The 14163-nt window shown below is 38.6% G+C and overlaps 1 protein-coding gene across 1 annotated transcript in view; it reads right to left on the reverse strand.

Moving 5' to 3' along the window:
• Nucleotides 1-14163, reverse strand: part of LOC102369854 (dynein heavy chain 12, axonemal) — a gene marked incomplete at its 3' end in the record, with an annotated part of 70612 nt that overhangs the window by 38685 nt on the left and 17764 nt on the right. Inside the window, exons 12-20 of the mRNA XM_025215571.1 lie at nt 12698-12854; nt 12286-12458; nt 10633-10785; nt 9024-9263; nt 7857-8102; nt 6441-6560; nt 5528-5637; nt 3892-4075; nt 434-574 (exon numbers count right to left, since the gene is read on the reverse strand). Of these exons, the coding sequence (XP_025071356.1) occupies nt 434-574; nt 3892-4075; nt 5528-5637; nt 6441-6560; nt 7857-8102; nt 9024-9263; nt 10633-10785; nt 12286-12458; nt 12698-12854 (1524 nt within the window). The remainder of the gene's footprint in view (nt 1-433; nt 575-3891; nt 4076-5527; nt 5638-6440; nt 6561-7856; nt 8103-9023; nt 9264-10632; nt 10786-12285; nt 12459-12697; nt 12855-14163) is intronic.

A 14163-nucleotide genomic window follows, 5' to 3' on the forward strand; every position in this document is an offset into this window, starting at 1 on the left:
GGCTCCCCCCCCCCCCCCCCCCCCCCCCCGCCCAATTGTATCCTGCATGCTGTTACTTGTATCTGCGTGTATCCTTTAAAACTCGCTACTTTGTAACGATGCGGCTACCTTTGCATGGGGCATTTTGCATCTTCTCTTCTTTATAAGCATTGCACCCTTATCCTCCACCCCAACCTACCCCCTGGGCTAAGTAGTCTACATTCTATGTAATATAGTTGCGTCTTCCCAGTAGCCACCCTGGGCTTGGGCTCTGTATCTCCATCTACCTCCTCAACTCTGTAACTACCATTTAACATTCACAGATGGGATCCCAGCATCACACATCGTTCAGAGGCAGCTTGATGTGGTTGGGGTGAAGTAGTACAGGTCACACCTAATGGAAGCCACAACCCAAGCATAATTATCCACCACATAGTTTATTTTTTATTTTTACCTTTTTATTGTCATCCAGCACTGTGTTCATACTCTCTATCCATAGAGTATCAATAGGGCCATCAAAAATAACCCATTTGCGTTCGAGTGTCTCAGCTAAAGCAAATTCCCGGAAAGTGTTAGCAACAATTCCATCTGTCCACTGGGTTGAGAAAAAAATATAAAAGAGATTTTTTTTTTTTTAGTTATAATTCTAAAACCAATAGGACTACTCACATGCCTAAATGCTTTGTTGAATCGGGTCTCTATTTGGCTCCAATAAACAAAGAGAAGCTCATTAAAAACCATCAGGAACATAAATGTTTTTAAAAATATAGTTTCCACTTTGCCAAACAGTGGCAGAAGTCAGAGTCCAGCAGGTTGGTTTCCCATTTGGAGCAGATAGATGAAAAATGATCAGGTGTTTTTTGGCATAATTTTAAAAAATGTAATCAAGTCTTTTTCTCCCTCAAACAAGTACCCTGGAGAAAAGTGCAGAAACTTGAGATAAAAATCTTGCACTCTGTTTTGCATTTTTCACCCCCAAGGCCTCACACAATCACCTTGATTCAGTTTCCTCTTCCTGCCATAACCCAATGAGTTTTACACTTGGGAAGTCCTTAGTCCTAGTACTTACCTACCCATCTTTTGTAATGTTTTAATTCCAGAGGTTTGGAAACTTATATAGTTAAAGTGGCACAGTGTAGACACAGTGGGTGTCTTTAAACATGCTCCAGGGGTGGAGAGAGGGCACTTTAGAGTGGCTCGAAGAGTTGCTCTAATTAAAGCAGTCACAGCTTCTTGTATATTCAGCACCCTGTGCTTCAAAATGGCAGAGGGGACACTTTAATTGAGGCTCATTTAACGAGCTTTAGTTAAAATGCCTCCGCCACCATTTTGGAATGTGGGAACACTAAATACATGAGATGCAGAGGCTGGAGCACGCTAATGGGCACACTTCAACAGACTAATTCAATCGAGTCTGCTCCAATATGCTGTAATTACAGTGCTTCAGCACGGTGTTCCCACACATCTACAGGCACCCAGTGATACCGGTATAAAGGTCCTCAGATTCTCACTACATATTTCCTTCAGAGAAATAAACTATACCAGTATAATAGCCTTGATAACAGTATTATTGCATCTGTGCTAGGATTTGTACAGCTTTAAGGGGTTGGGGGGAAAGGAACTTGATAGTGGGGGTCTACTACAGGCCGCTACATCAGGAGGAGGAGTTGGACCTAGAATTCTCCAGACAGCTCCCACAGGCCATATGGTCAAGGGACATGGTTGTCATGGGTGACCTAAGCTACCCAGACATCTTCTGAGAGGAGCAGTCAGCTAGATCCAACCGTTCACATAGGTTCTTAATCTGCATACAGGACCTTCACCTAATGCAGGAGGTATATGGTCCCACTAAGGGAAATGCCTTGTTGGACTTGGTCCTGGCTACAGGGGATGATTTGGTGGATGATCTACTGACGCAAGGTAACCTAGGGGACAGTGACCATCACCTGATTAAATTCACTATCCGGTATAGGGTGGGAAAGATAACCAGTAGGGCAGAAGTGCTTGACTTCAGAAAGGCTGACTTCAGTGTGCTCAGGAGATTAGTTAGCAAGGCACTGAAGAACAGAAGAATTGGTGTAGACCAGCTAGTTTCACCTCTATCCTTGGGAAAATCCTTGAAAAAATTATTAAGGATCACATTTGTGAGAGTCCAGTGGGGAAAGCAATGCTAAAGAGCAACCAGCATGGATTCATAGCAGGTAGATCCTGCCTGACTAACCTTGTTTCTTTTTATGACCAGACTGGATTTTAAGAAGGCCTTTGATATGGTACTTCATTATATTCTCATAGACAAACTATGCGACTACAAAGTAGATGACTACACGGTTAGGTGGGTGGCAAATTGGCTTAGGGGTCATACCCAGAGAGTGGTGGTGGATGGGTTGGTATTGACCTGGAAAGATGTGGGCAGTGGAGTCCCACAAGCCTTGGTCCTTGGACCGGTGCTGTTCAATGTCTTCATCAGTGACTTGGATGAGGGTGTAGCAAGCGCTCTGTCCAAATTCGCTGATGATACCAAATTATGGGGTAAAGTTAACACACCATAGGGTAGGGAACAAATCCAGGCAGATCTGGACAGGTTGAAAAAGAGGGTGGAACAGAATAGGATGCAGTTTAATAAGGACAAATGCAAAGTGCTGCACCTAGGAAGAAGAAATCAGCAACACGCTTACAGGCTGGGGGAGGACCTTCTCAGCAGTACAGCAGCAGAAAGGGATCTTGGAGTCACTGTTGACTCCAAGATGCAGATGAGTCATCAATGTGATGAAGTGATCAGTAAAGCCAACCACACTTTATCATGCATTAGCAGGTGCATGACAAACAGGTTTAAGGAGGTGATATTTCCCCTTTATGCAGCACTGGTCAGGATGCAGTTGGAGTACTGTGTCCAATTTTGGGCACCATACTTCAAGAGGGATGTGGACAACCTCAAGAGGGTTCATAGGAGAGCCACTCGTATGGTTGGGGGCCTGTAGGCAAAGTCCTATGAGGAAACATTGAGGACCCTGGATCTCTTTAGCCTCCGCAAGAGAAGGTTGAGAGGGGATTTTGTGGCCACCTACAAATTCATCAAGGGAGGGGGCAGCAAGAAATAGGGGATGCTCTGTTTACCAGGGCACCCCTTGGACTCACTAGGAACAATGATCACAAACTGATGGAAAGCAGATTTAGGTTAGACATCAGAAAGAACTTCCGTATGGTAAGGGTTGCCAAAATCTGGAATGGACTTCCGAGGGAGGTGGTGCCCTCCCCTACCTTGGGGGTCTTTAAGAGGAGGCTAGACAGGCACCTGGCTTGGGTTGTCTGACCCCAGCACTCTGGGTTGTCTGACCCCAGCCCTCTTTCCTGCCCAGGGCAGGGGGTTGGACTCGATGGTCTACTGAGGTCCCTTCTGACCGTAGCATCTATGAATCTGTAAGTATGCTGGTATAAATACAATGGCCTACCACAACACCTAAAGCACTACTTAAACTCTGGTCTTTTCAACACTTGAAAGTTTTTGTCATCAATACATCTGTACCAGCAAACCCTTTACGAGTGGTAATTCAATTTAAGCTTGCAAAAGAATTATCTTGGTGGTACAGCTTAAACCAGCTCTTTGAATGGAATAAGCTAGGTGAAGCAAGAATTTGTGCTAGTATAATTGAGTCTACAACACGGCTTTTGTTAGCATAACTTTTCCATTAAACACCTTATTTTTGTTTCACACCTAAATTTTACTAACCTAAGTATGTTAGAGATACTTAATGAATTATACCCTTCCCTGGTATAACCATGTCAGCAAACTTCAGGACAAACAAACCCTGTATGCAGGCCAGACCAAAAACTGTACAGCAGGATTATATAACGTGACATGGCCAATTATGACAAGACATTTTTAAAAAATAAGCATATATACACACACATTACCTCATGAGACACAAGATCAAACTGTCCAAAAAGTTGACCCATGGTGATAGATTTTGGATTCACAGTTCTAAAAATTACTTTTTCTTCTTCGCCATATCCACGTTCATTCATGAGAGAGAGTGTATCTGCCAACACATGCAGAACTTTGGTCTTCCCAGAGAAAGACTCTCCTACAAGCATAAAACTACAGAAATAAAAAAAATATTAAACTCTTATACTTTCCTGAAACAGATTTCATGATCTTGATCCAGCCAGTTGCCAAAATGGCACTATTCAGGTGCTTACCATAAGCACAGACCTAAGTTTTCTTCCTGGATCTGAAGCTCTATGTAGCAAAAATTAGAATACGTTTTATTGCATCAATGAATCAATGGTTAGGAGGTAACTTTTTATGGGGTCAGTTCAAAAACCTGGATTGAATTTGCATGCAAATCAAGTATTTCATAGATAAAAAATGACAAGTTAGTCTAAATGGTCATTTGTATATGCAAATGTTTATTTGCACATGCAATTGTACATATTGACTGCACAACTGAGTAAGTCAGTCAAAGGCAAGTGAGTCTCTTAAAAAACACTGGCCTCAATTGTTTAATGTCTCAATTCTGCAAACAGATGCACATATAAATACCAAGCAGGGGTTCATACTAGTTAATCTAATCTATTTGCAGAATAAGTTCTAACTTTATTTTCTCATTTTCTTTGCTATTTAGGGAAAGGTTAACATGAAATTCTGTTGGAAGACAAAGGCAGGTAAGGACCCTGCCCTAAAGTAAAAATCAAACTGTTTTGTGTCCAGATTAGTCTATTTTAAGGATTTATTACTTAATTCTTGTAGAAGACTTTAATTATGTAAAGCGATACATAACAACTGAGTAGTAGTAACAGAATCATATACCTAGAAGGGACCTCAAGGGTCAACTGGTTCAACCCTATGTACAAATGCAGGAATGCTTTTCTTAGATTGTCCCTGCCAATGCTTATCCAGCATCCTTTTGAACATCCAATGAAGGAGATTACACAACTTTTCTGAGCAGACTATTTCACTACCCTACTGCTAGAACAGGAAGAAAGTTTCTCAGTTGTTCTCCTTCTTCTTTATGGCAGTCTTTTGAATATTTGAAATCTATTATCTCCCCACCTCCCCACTTAATCTATTTTCTAATTTTTTTTTCAGTTGTTATGCTTCCCAGTGTACTGCAGTACAGATTACAACTACATATTTACTGCTCAGTAAAGTTCCCCCCCCAAAAAGAACCAAAAACAAAAAAAAATGACTAAAATGGTAGACATGTGTTGGACTGATATTCTGATAGAATTAATCTTCTACAGTACCAGCTTTTCTCCACAATAACAACCTAACCTGCAACCACTATTAAAGAAAGAACTACCAATGAAGCCAGAGTGTTGGGAGTACAGGATCAAATATATTAAGATTAAAAAACCACTAGTATTTTGGTCACCAAATTTGCTTTAAAATTAAGAAATCCAGAGCTTACTAAAATTAATGGCTCTTAGGATTCTTCTTAAAATGCTAAAATATTTTCCTATTCTATTTCCATAAATATTTTCTACTACCCATTATATAAACCATAAAGACAATATGTGGTCATTTGTAATCAGGACTTTGTAATCTTACCCATGTCTGACAATCATCATTTCATAAGTCTGTATAACTTTCTCCATAAAAACTTTAACAGGCTGAACATTATGCTTTATACAGCATTCATTGGCACATTCCAGAAAATCCTAAAATTAAAAAAAATCCTTTTTATTTAATAAAGTTTAAAACAATAATGTCATACTTACCTAGTATGACATATTACACAGTTTACAATAATATTTTATAAACCTAATATAATTTTATTTTCTTCATGAGAAACATGAACGTGGTTTATTCATCATTCCATATTATTCATCTGCTTGTCTGGTGTATCATCCAACATTAGAACATTTATGGATAAAGATTTGATATTTATTAATTATTGAAATATTTTTCAGGAAAATCTGGGAAATAGCCACACAAAAAATCTCCTAAGTACTTCATTGAACAGTCATTTATAGCAAGTCCATGGAGGCAGGGAGAGTTTCTGCTTGTACTGTTATCATTGCCTAAGACAGCCTGGCTGACTCTACCTCTACAATAAAATGGAACATGCTGAAATCATACCAAAAATTACAGGGTAGGGGAAAGTAAGCCACTTACAAAAGCCACTTATATTCAGATAGGAGTGAGTATGTACCTGTGAGATATATTTAAAAAGGGTGGTTCAGGTAAAAAAAAAAAAAAAAAAAAGTCTGGTATGTTTTGCTCAGGCAAAACTGGGTTAGAACTCAAAAAAAAATTAATTCTAAGATCTCCATATATGAGGGACCCAAGCCGGGCCTTGAGATCACAATGAAACCAAGTGAATTTTCATTCAGACAAGTTCTATTATAAACATTTTACTTTCCGTCTCAGCTTGCAATTATAAACAGATTAGGGAGTTAGTTAAAATTGATACAATGCCAGGAGTATTGCTGAGAAAAAAATACTTCACAACGATACTTACATTGTAATCTGCTTCAGGCAGCTTAACACCAGGGAATAAATCACTAGTTATTCCCATGAACAGAGGTATATCGTGTGACAAAAATTTTGGCTCATTCACATCTTTGATTGATCGAAGAAGCTAAAGAAAACAAATACACAATTTTACAGAAAACTGATGTTCCAACGTACATGGCAACAGTAGAATAATTATTATGCTGTTCAATAACTAAAATAGTCTACATGATGTGTTGTACATATGATACAGATCAAAGACTGCACAGTTGCCATTGCCACACTGCGCTGGAAAGCTCACAGTTTCCCTTAAGAGTAAGAACATTTCTGAAACTGTACTGGGGGGCTTGATGGAGGAATCTAAACACACTTCATTGCCTCCCAGGATCAGTATAGCACTGCTGCCTTTCTGCAATTTCTCGCCATTTTTAGCACATCTAGAAACCACTCCTCTTTTATCCATAAACGTGACAATGAAGGAGATTTTTTACCTAAATCTGGAGCATGTAGAGTTGCCAACCCTCTAGGATTACCCTGGAGTCTCCAGGAATTAGATATAAATCTCCAGGAAACTGCTGAGAGCCACCCAGGAGATAAATGATAGGGTATTCATTAAAATAAATATTAAATATTAAATCCTATTTATACATTAGTCCAGTGGGTTTTTTAAATGTAATAGTAATGTGCGTTTGCCTTCCTGACAAAGTCTACGCATTGCAGTCTGCAACTTATATATGTAAACACGTGGGCACGTCTGTGTTCCGGAATAGATTCAAACACGAGTTGGCAACCCTAGCAGCATGCCAAGCAAGCTGTGCCCTGCTTTACTGTTTCCTATATTCTTGGTTCTCATGCACTTTGGCTATGATATACTCATAGAGGAGCTGGGAGATGACACAAATAAGGAGCAAGTCAGAGGGACTGCCTGCAGAGCAACTTCAAAAATACAGCAGTGTTACAAGACTCAAGAGATTTCTTGAAGGATTCAGCAGCACAAGAAATTTAAAACTAAATCAGAAATGCCCTGCCAAAAATTAGGAAACATATCATGCTTTATCTTTTAAATGTATATAGGATCATCCATTGTACGATGATGCTGCAGTGCTTTGGAAACTTAGTTAACTAAACATCAATTCCACAACTATTTTATATTCATCTTTCTTTCCTTGTCATTTAAAAATGTAACTTTTTTATTTACATCTTAATAAATAAATATAGTAAACATTTATGTTGAGTTTCACATTTACAAAGTGCTATAAAAATATTAAGTAGTTTATCTTTACAGATTAAGCATTATGAATAAAATCTGATCGAGTGGTTCAGTGACAAGGCAGAACACAGGCAATGCCAGAGCTGGATACAGATATCTAAAAAGCAGTCAATCTAGTGAAATTCACTATGTACTACTGTCTCACAAGCTTACCAGGATATCTTCATTCTCCTTTGGGAATTTCAGCTTTAGATTACCAGCAGCCACTAATACAGCTTTAACTGCTCGCATGCCATAGTCATAATGAAACTGAGAGGAAAGCTGTTCTGAACAAAGCCTGTAGGTCATGACTATCTTTACTGATAATGGCTTAGCATTCAGAAATCCATATGAGTAGAGAGAGATTTCTGCTATCAGGGCATAGTTAGGAACCATCATGGCTACTGTTCGGAAAAGAACCTGAAATACATATCCCAAGAGACATGCTTAGATCACTTAAGAATAAGAGAACAGAAATAAGAAATCTTTGACCAGCACTTAAAGCGTATGGATGTATAAAGCTATACCGTTACAGAACTATCAACATTAGAAGACAAGAACCATGACTCATTAGGAGCCAGACACAAACAAGATGCTTGGTCTCCTTTCATGCCATATGATTTGCTAAGATCCAGACTGTAGCCTCCCCCGTTGCTGTTTTCCTCCAACTTTCTGTCCCCACATTCTTACTCTTAAGCGTGCACAGACTGTTTTATTTGCCACCTGAGAGCCAAATATCTCAAGAATAGCAAGGGGGCAGCTCCAGAAAGAACATAGGAGTGTGCTTGCTCCCAGTTCAGAAAGTTCCTAAATGAATTTGGCATTCCTACAAAGCCTTCCTTTGAAGCAACATGCCTCTAATACAGACCAGCTCTGCAATACTGCTTTCTAGAAATAGGCATAAGCAAACATAATAAGAAGTGTTTAAATAGCAGATTCATCACATGAACTAGTCAAATTTCATTAGCACTGTTTTTGTGCAATACTTTTGGAACATTTTTAAAAGCATGTTTACTTAAAATAATTGGATCCAACATCATAATTTCTTTAAAATAACTTAGGATGAATTTCTGAAGTTCCTACACAATTTGTATTGGGGTAAAACATCTCCCTAGAACTGCAAGCTTTGACCAGTCACACAAAAAAGAAAATTAACAAACAATTTTAACAGACAACTTTCAAGGACATTCCTCTTAAAAAAGGAATACATAGCATAAGAAAAGTAAATTTTATGAAGTGTATATATTCTATGTGCCACATTCTGTTTTAAAATCATCAATGCCCATTTGGTCATGTTTTCAAAGGTATTATTAAGTGAATTCGTTTATTTTATTGTTTTACCTTGAGGTTGTCTGGCAGCTCAGACCGTCCTGCATAACCTGGATTCATGGTAATAGCTACAAAACAGTTGGGATTGAGCTTCAGTTCAGTCCCTTCAAAATTAAATGTTTCCACCTTCATCTGTATGGCTCTTTGAATGCAAAGAATCTGCTGAGCCACCACAGACAGTACTTCTAGCTCAATGCGATTGAACTCATCAAAACAAGCCCAAGCACCTGAAGAAGCCAAACCCTTAAAAAACTGCAAAACAAGAAAGAAAGGATGTAATTACCATGGATCCTGGTTTTCTCTGATAAAAAATATCACAAATTATCTGATTAAACCCCCCAAATCTCTTATCAAAATGAAAGGCCACTATATATATATATATACACACACACATAGAGAGAGAGAGAGGTATCAGCTGAACACAATGTTTTAGTGATATATTTAACATTTTAAAGCAACTTGGAAACCTACCAGTGCCTCAATCACTATAATAAAATAATTTCTAAATACCTATATATTTCAGCATTTGATATTAGGTTTTTCATCATGGAAAATCCTCTGCTGAGACCACTCTGTACACCCCAGGGTACAGAGTGCAGAAAAACTCAAAATTGTGCTGAAAAACTCAAAATTATGCAAAATTACTTTTATTTTTATTACAAAGTAAACTAAATATAGCACTACTTCAATCTTCTTTAGAAATATATGTAGGTACTTTGTATGGTTGGGGTGGCTGTAAGGTGTGTTTGGGGGGTGGTTTGTGAAGATGTGGAGGGGTATGGGTGGGTGTGTGGGTATGGGAGTATTTGGGGTTTGTGGGCACGTGTGAGGTTTGTGGGTGTGCGTGGGGGGATTTGTAGGTAGGTGTGGCAGCCCCTCACAACATTCCCCCTCCCCCCCCCCATGGTGCCCAGCCACCGCTGCCAGCAGCTTAGCAGCAGCAGGTGGTGGGCTCTCAGTGTGCTCATGGCCATGGCAGGCAGAGGACCTGGCAGCACACACCTCTGGCTGAGTCCCAGGGCCTGAACATGATGGCAGCGAGCCAGCTCGGCCTGCTGGTGCACGTCTTCAGACCACACCAGACCAGACTGGCTCCAAGCCAGCATGTGCAGATCTTTTCTGTGGGAAATGGGAAAACCCGGATCCCTGGTAATTATATCTCTAACATAGCATGAGAAGATTTAAAATAAATAATTGACATGAGGGGTTCAGCTGAATTATGTGAAATACATTTACTTGTATATTTTGACTAAGATTTTAGCCTAATTGAAAAGACAGGTCAGCCAAGGATTCTAGGAAAATAAGTTAACAGAACTTTTTCATTGGTTTCAATGGAAGCTGTCTCTGCCTCTTTGATCCTACAAGCTCTTCCACCCATATTTAACTTTACGCATTGTTAGTAGTCTTAGGGACTTCAGTGATATTATTTGCAGTGTATAAGTTAAGCACATGTAAAACTCATTGCAGAATTGAGACCTTGGATTGGCAGTTGTTTGGGGCAGTGGATCATTGGTCAGATCCTCAAAAATGCTTTGTGAGGTAGACACCTAACTTGCATTGGAAATTAACACCTTTTTCCTGACATACACAAATCCTGAGCTTGCAATGCAATTCTGTTTACCTTCCCCATTGCCAGATAATCAAGGCCATCAGAACAGTTGAAGACAACACATTGCACAGCAAGAGCCTTAGCCAAGTCTTTGGTGGTCTCAGTTTTGCCTGTTCCTGCTGGGCCCTCTGGGGCACCACCAAGGTTTAGATAAAAAGCTCCAATCTAAAGAAAATAAAATAAATGGTTTATGAAGATAACCAATAATTTAATCCTGGAGACAACTTTAATAATAGAAAATAATTTTAAAATCAATTGTAACACAAAAATTGAAAACACGTACTATATAAAACAGATTCATACTAAATGGAAAAGGCTACCCTAATGTTTACTTAAAATTTCCAACTTCAAAATAAAGTAAATGAGTTCAGCCTGAAGCTGTCTTTTATTACAGGTACCTAGAAAGGGGGATGCAGTCTTTTTTCCCTTAGTATACTAATCCTGCCTGGATATTTTCTGTTCTGGACTGGATCTGGCAGTTCTTACTTACAGGAAAAAACAAATAGGTCCTGATCTTGACAGATTCTCTTTGTTACCATTTCTCCCTTTTTGTCCTTAAACTTGTCTCTTCCCTCTCATTCCCTGTGTTCTTCTCTACCCAGTCTCCATTTACTCTGGCCCTGATCCATTGTCTACTTACTATTTACTATGATCCATTATTATTTATTATTATTCCGTTACTGTTCTCCCCCAGATGCCAGTCTCTTCCTCTGCTTTGCTTTCCCATACCACCCCACCTTCATCACTCATTCTCTCTCTCCCATCTTTCTGGATCTGTTAATCACTGATCATTATTGCTTCCTTCCTTCTAGCTCCCCAACATAACCCTTATTCCTCCCTCTAGTTCCCAGTACTCTTTCAAGTGCATTCGGGGTTTCTTTTCTGTCCCAGTTTTAAGAACAATATCATAGGTAAGTCAATGGCAATTTCATTTGCTAGCTACAGAGCATCACAAGTGGTTTACCCCCTCACTGTTAGCCAGCTGCCAAGTTTGCTTTATGCTAGATATACAACCAAATCATCCAGTCACATTTCAGCCATGTTGGTAAACGTGCACAGTTTAGCACAAAACATGCACAATTAACAATAGTTGCAGGTGTGGTCAGGTGTGGTAACATAAGATAGGTCAGGTTTGAAAGTTTAAATAAGAATCACAAGACACTTACACACATGTGAGGAGCCTGCTCCAATGCACTGGAAATCCACCACATCAGAGCAGACTCAATTAATTGAGTCTGATGGAGCACGTAAACTGATGCGCTCTGGCAGCCTCATGTGTCACATGCATCAGCAGCACAGCACACCTCCGCACTGAGAAAATGGCAGTGTTGCGCTTTTAACTAAAACATGTTCAATGTGCTTTAGTTCAAAGCGCACCACTGCCATTTTCTGAGCATGGAGTGCTACACCACTGATACACATGCTCCCTATGTGGAGCCCGGCACTTTTAATTAGCTCAATTCACTAATTAAAAGTGCCAGGTGCCACGTCAGGAGCACATGGAAAAATGCTTATAGGCCCCTGAATACTGGATGTTTTAAACAGAAACGCTGAGTCCCATAATTAGTGCTGTGAACCTAACAAGTATGAAGTAGGAAAAAAACATATTACAATTAAATTAATTCTGTAGTCATTTCAACTGTGTGTTTTTATATAAAAGCATACCAATGTGCGGTAACACCTATCCGTAAGTGGAGTAATGACAAGTCGAGGTGAGTTTCCAAGGTATTCATAGGCATATTTTACATTGCAATTAATGATGCGGACACGAACATTCTCATATTCCCAATAATATCGCAGTTGAGCGAGCCACTGAAAGTCTGTTTCATTTTCCACACCTAGCAGAAATGGAATTAGCGCTAGAGCTGAAAAAAGCTTTATAAAATCGGATATAGTAAAGTATAAGATACATTCACAGATATGAAATACTGGTAGTTTTGTAATTATGAATGTTTTCCTACTTAAGATGCTTACATTAAAAAAAGGAAGGAAATCAGATTATAGAAGTCTATTTCTCTGTTTGGGGTAAATCTATGCTAAAAACACATCAACAATAACATTTAAAAAAGATATGTACCACTTTTAATCATTTCCATGACGACATCTCTAGCATGCACATCAATAGTCACCAAAGCACCTAGTGTAGTTCGTGTTTGCTTAGATAATTTTCCTCTTACCAACTCCACAATATCATTAAGCTGAAGTTGAAGTGTGTCATAATAATCAAGTAAACCCTGAAAGAAAAAAGTGTAATGAACTGGATTTTAAAATCTTTGAACCTTAACCTGAAGTCTTTGGTTCTCTCTTTTTTTTCCACAAGATAAACAATCTTTATTAAGATGCCAGTCTAATTGACCATTTTCCTTTGCTGTAATTTCCCCAGGGATCACCTCCTCTTGCTCACAATTATGTAATTACGCCATAGAAACAGAAGCAAAACATATATATAGGGTTTGTTTAAACAGGAACATTCAAGAAAGCCAAGGTAAATCACCTGAAAATGTGAAGTCACTGTGCACAGATTAAGGCACATAAACCATCATGTATATGGTGGCATTCAGGACCACACAGAAATTTAGACATCTTTTAATTTATACACATTACTTTATTTAATTTGGCTTAACTTCCCTGAATGTCTCTGTGCAGACATTAGATAGTGACATGATGGAAAGTATGCAGATATCTGTGGGCTCTTTTAAGGACTAATCCAAAGCACACTGAAGCAGAAGGTGCATAGCTTTCTTTTATTGTAATTCTTGTAAATTAATAGGAGGGCCCAACACCATGTGACCTGTCTACTGTGTAAATAGTTCTCTATGGACCATCAGTGGTTTTTAAACTGTAGTTTGGAAAACTCTAAACTACACACACATAAAACAGGACTTGGCATTAAGAAATATGGGACCGGACACAGTGTATATTTTTTCAAACGTTAGTTTTAGTTTGCTTTTTTTTTTTTTTTTTTTTTAAAGTATTGCCAACATTTATATGATGCAGTCTTTAAAAAACTGTTACAGATAGAACACTTAGTCAAAAAGAGGCCTATATTAAGACAATTATCCATTATTCTTATTGGAAATGTAGCCTGAAGCCATCTTTAAAAAACCTGGATTACCTAATGCAAAAATTAATTCAGGGTTCTTTATTTCTTTTCATTACCTTTCTGAATTAATTTAAACCAAGAGGTAATAATGTTTAATTAGTTGTAGAAAATTTGCTCAACTGTAATAATAAATTGTTTGTATAAATGAATGGTTGTAAATATGTACACGTGTGTGAATTTAGCACAGCCACATTTTTAAAAGTTCCAGTCTGTCTGGTGTTTTTATTTTTTTAATCCCTTCACGCATCAGTGGTAGTACCATTGTTTTTGTGTTTTGGGGGTTTGGGGGTTTTAAGTTAGAATGAAGACTGCACAAATAGTTTGGCTTTTCTAACAGAAAACTCAAAGGTAGCAAGAGAGTTACATGTGAGCCAACATTGTTTTAAAAACATTCAAAGCCCAATATTAAATCCAGGAAATTTCTACATATTTCTATGGGA

This window comes from Alligator sinensis, unplaced genomic scaffold, assembly GCF_000455745.1.
Source record: "Alligator sinensis unplaced genomic scaffold, ASM45574v1 scaffold1273_1, whole genome shotgun sequence".
In the NCBI taxonomy this organism is placed as follows: Eukaryota; Metazoa; Chordata; order Crocodylia; family Alligatoridae; genus Alligator; species Alligator sinensis.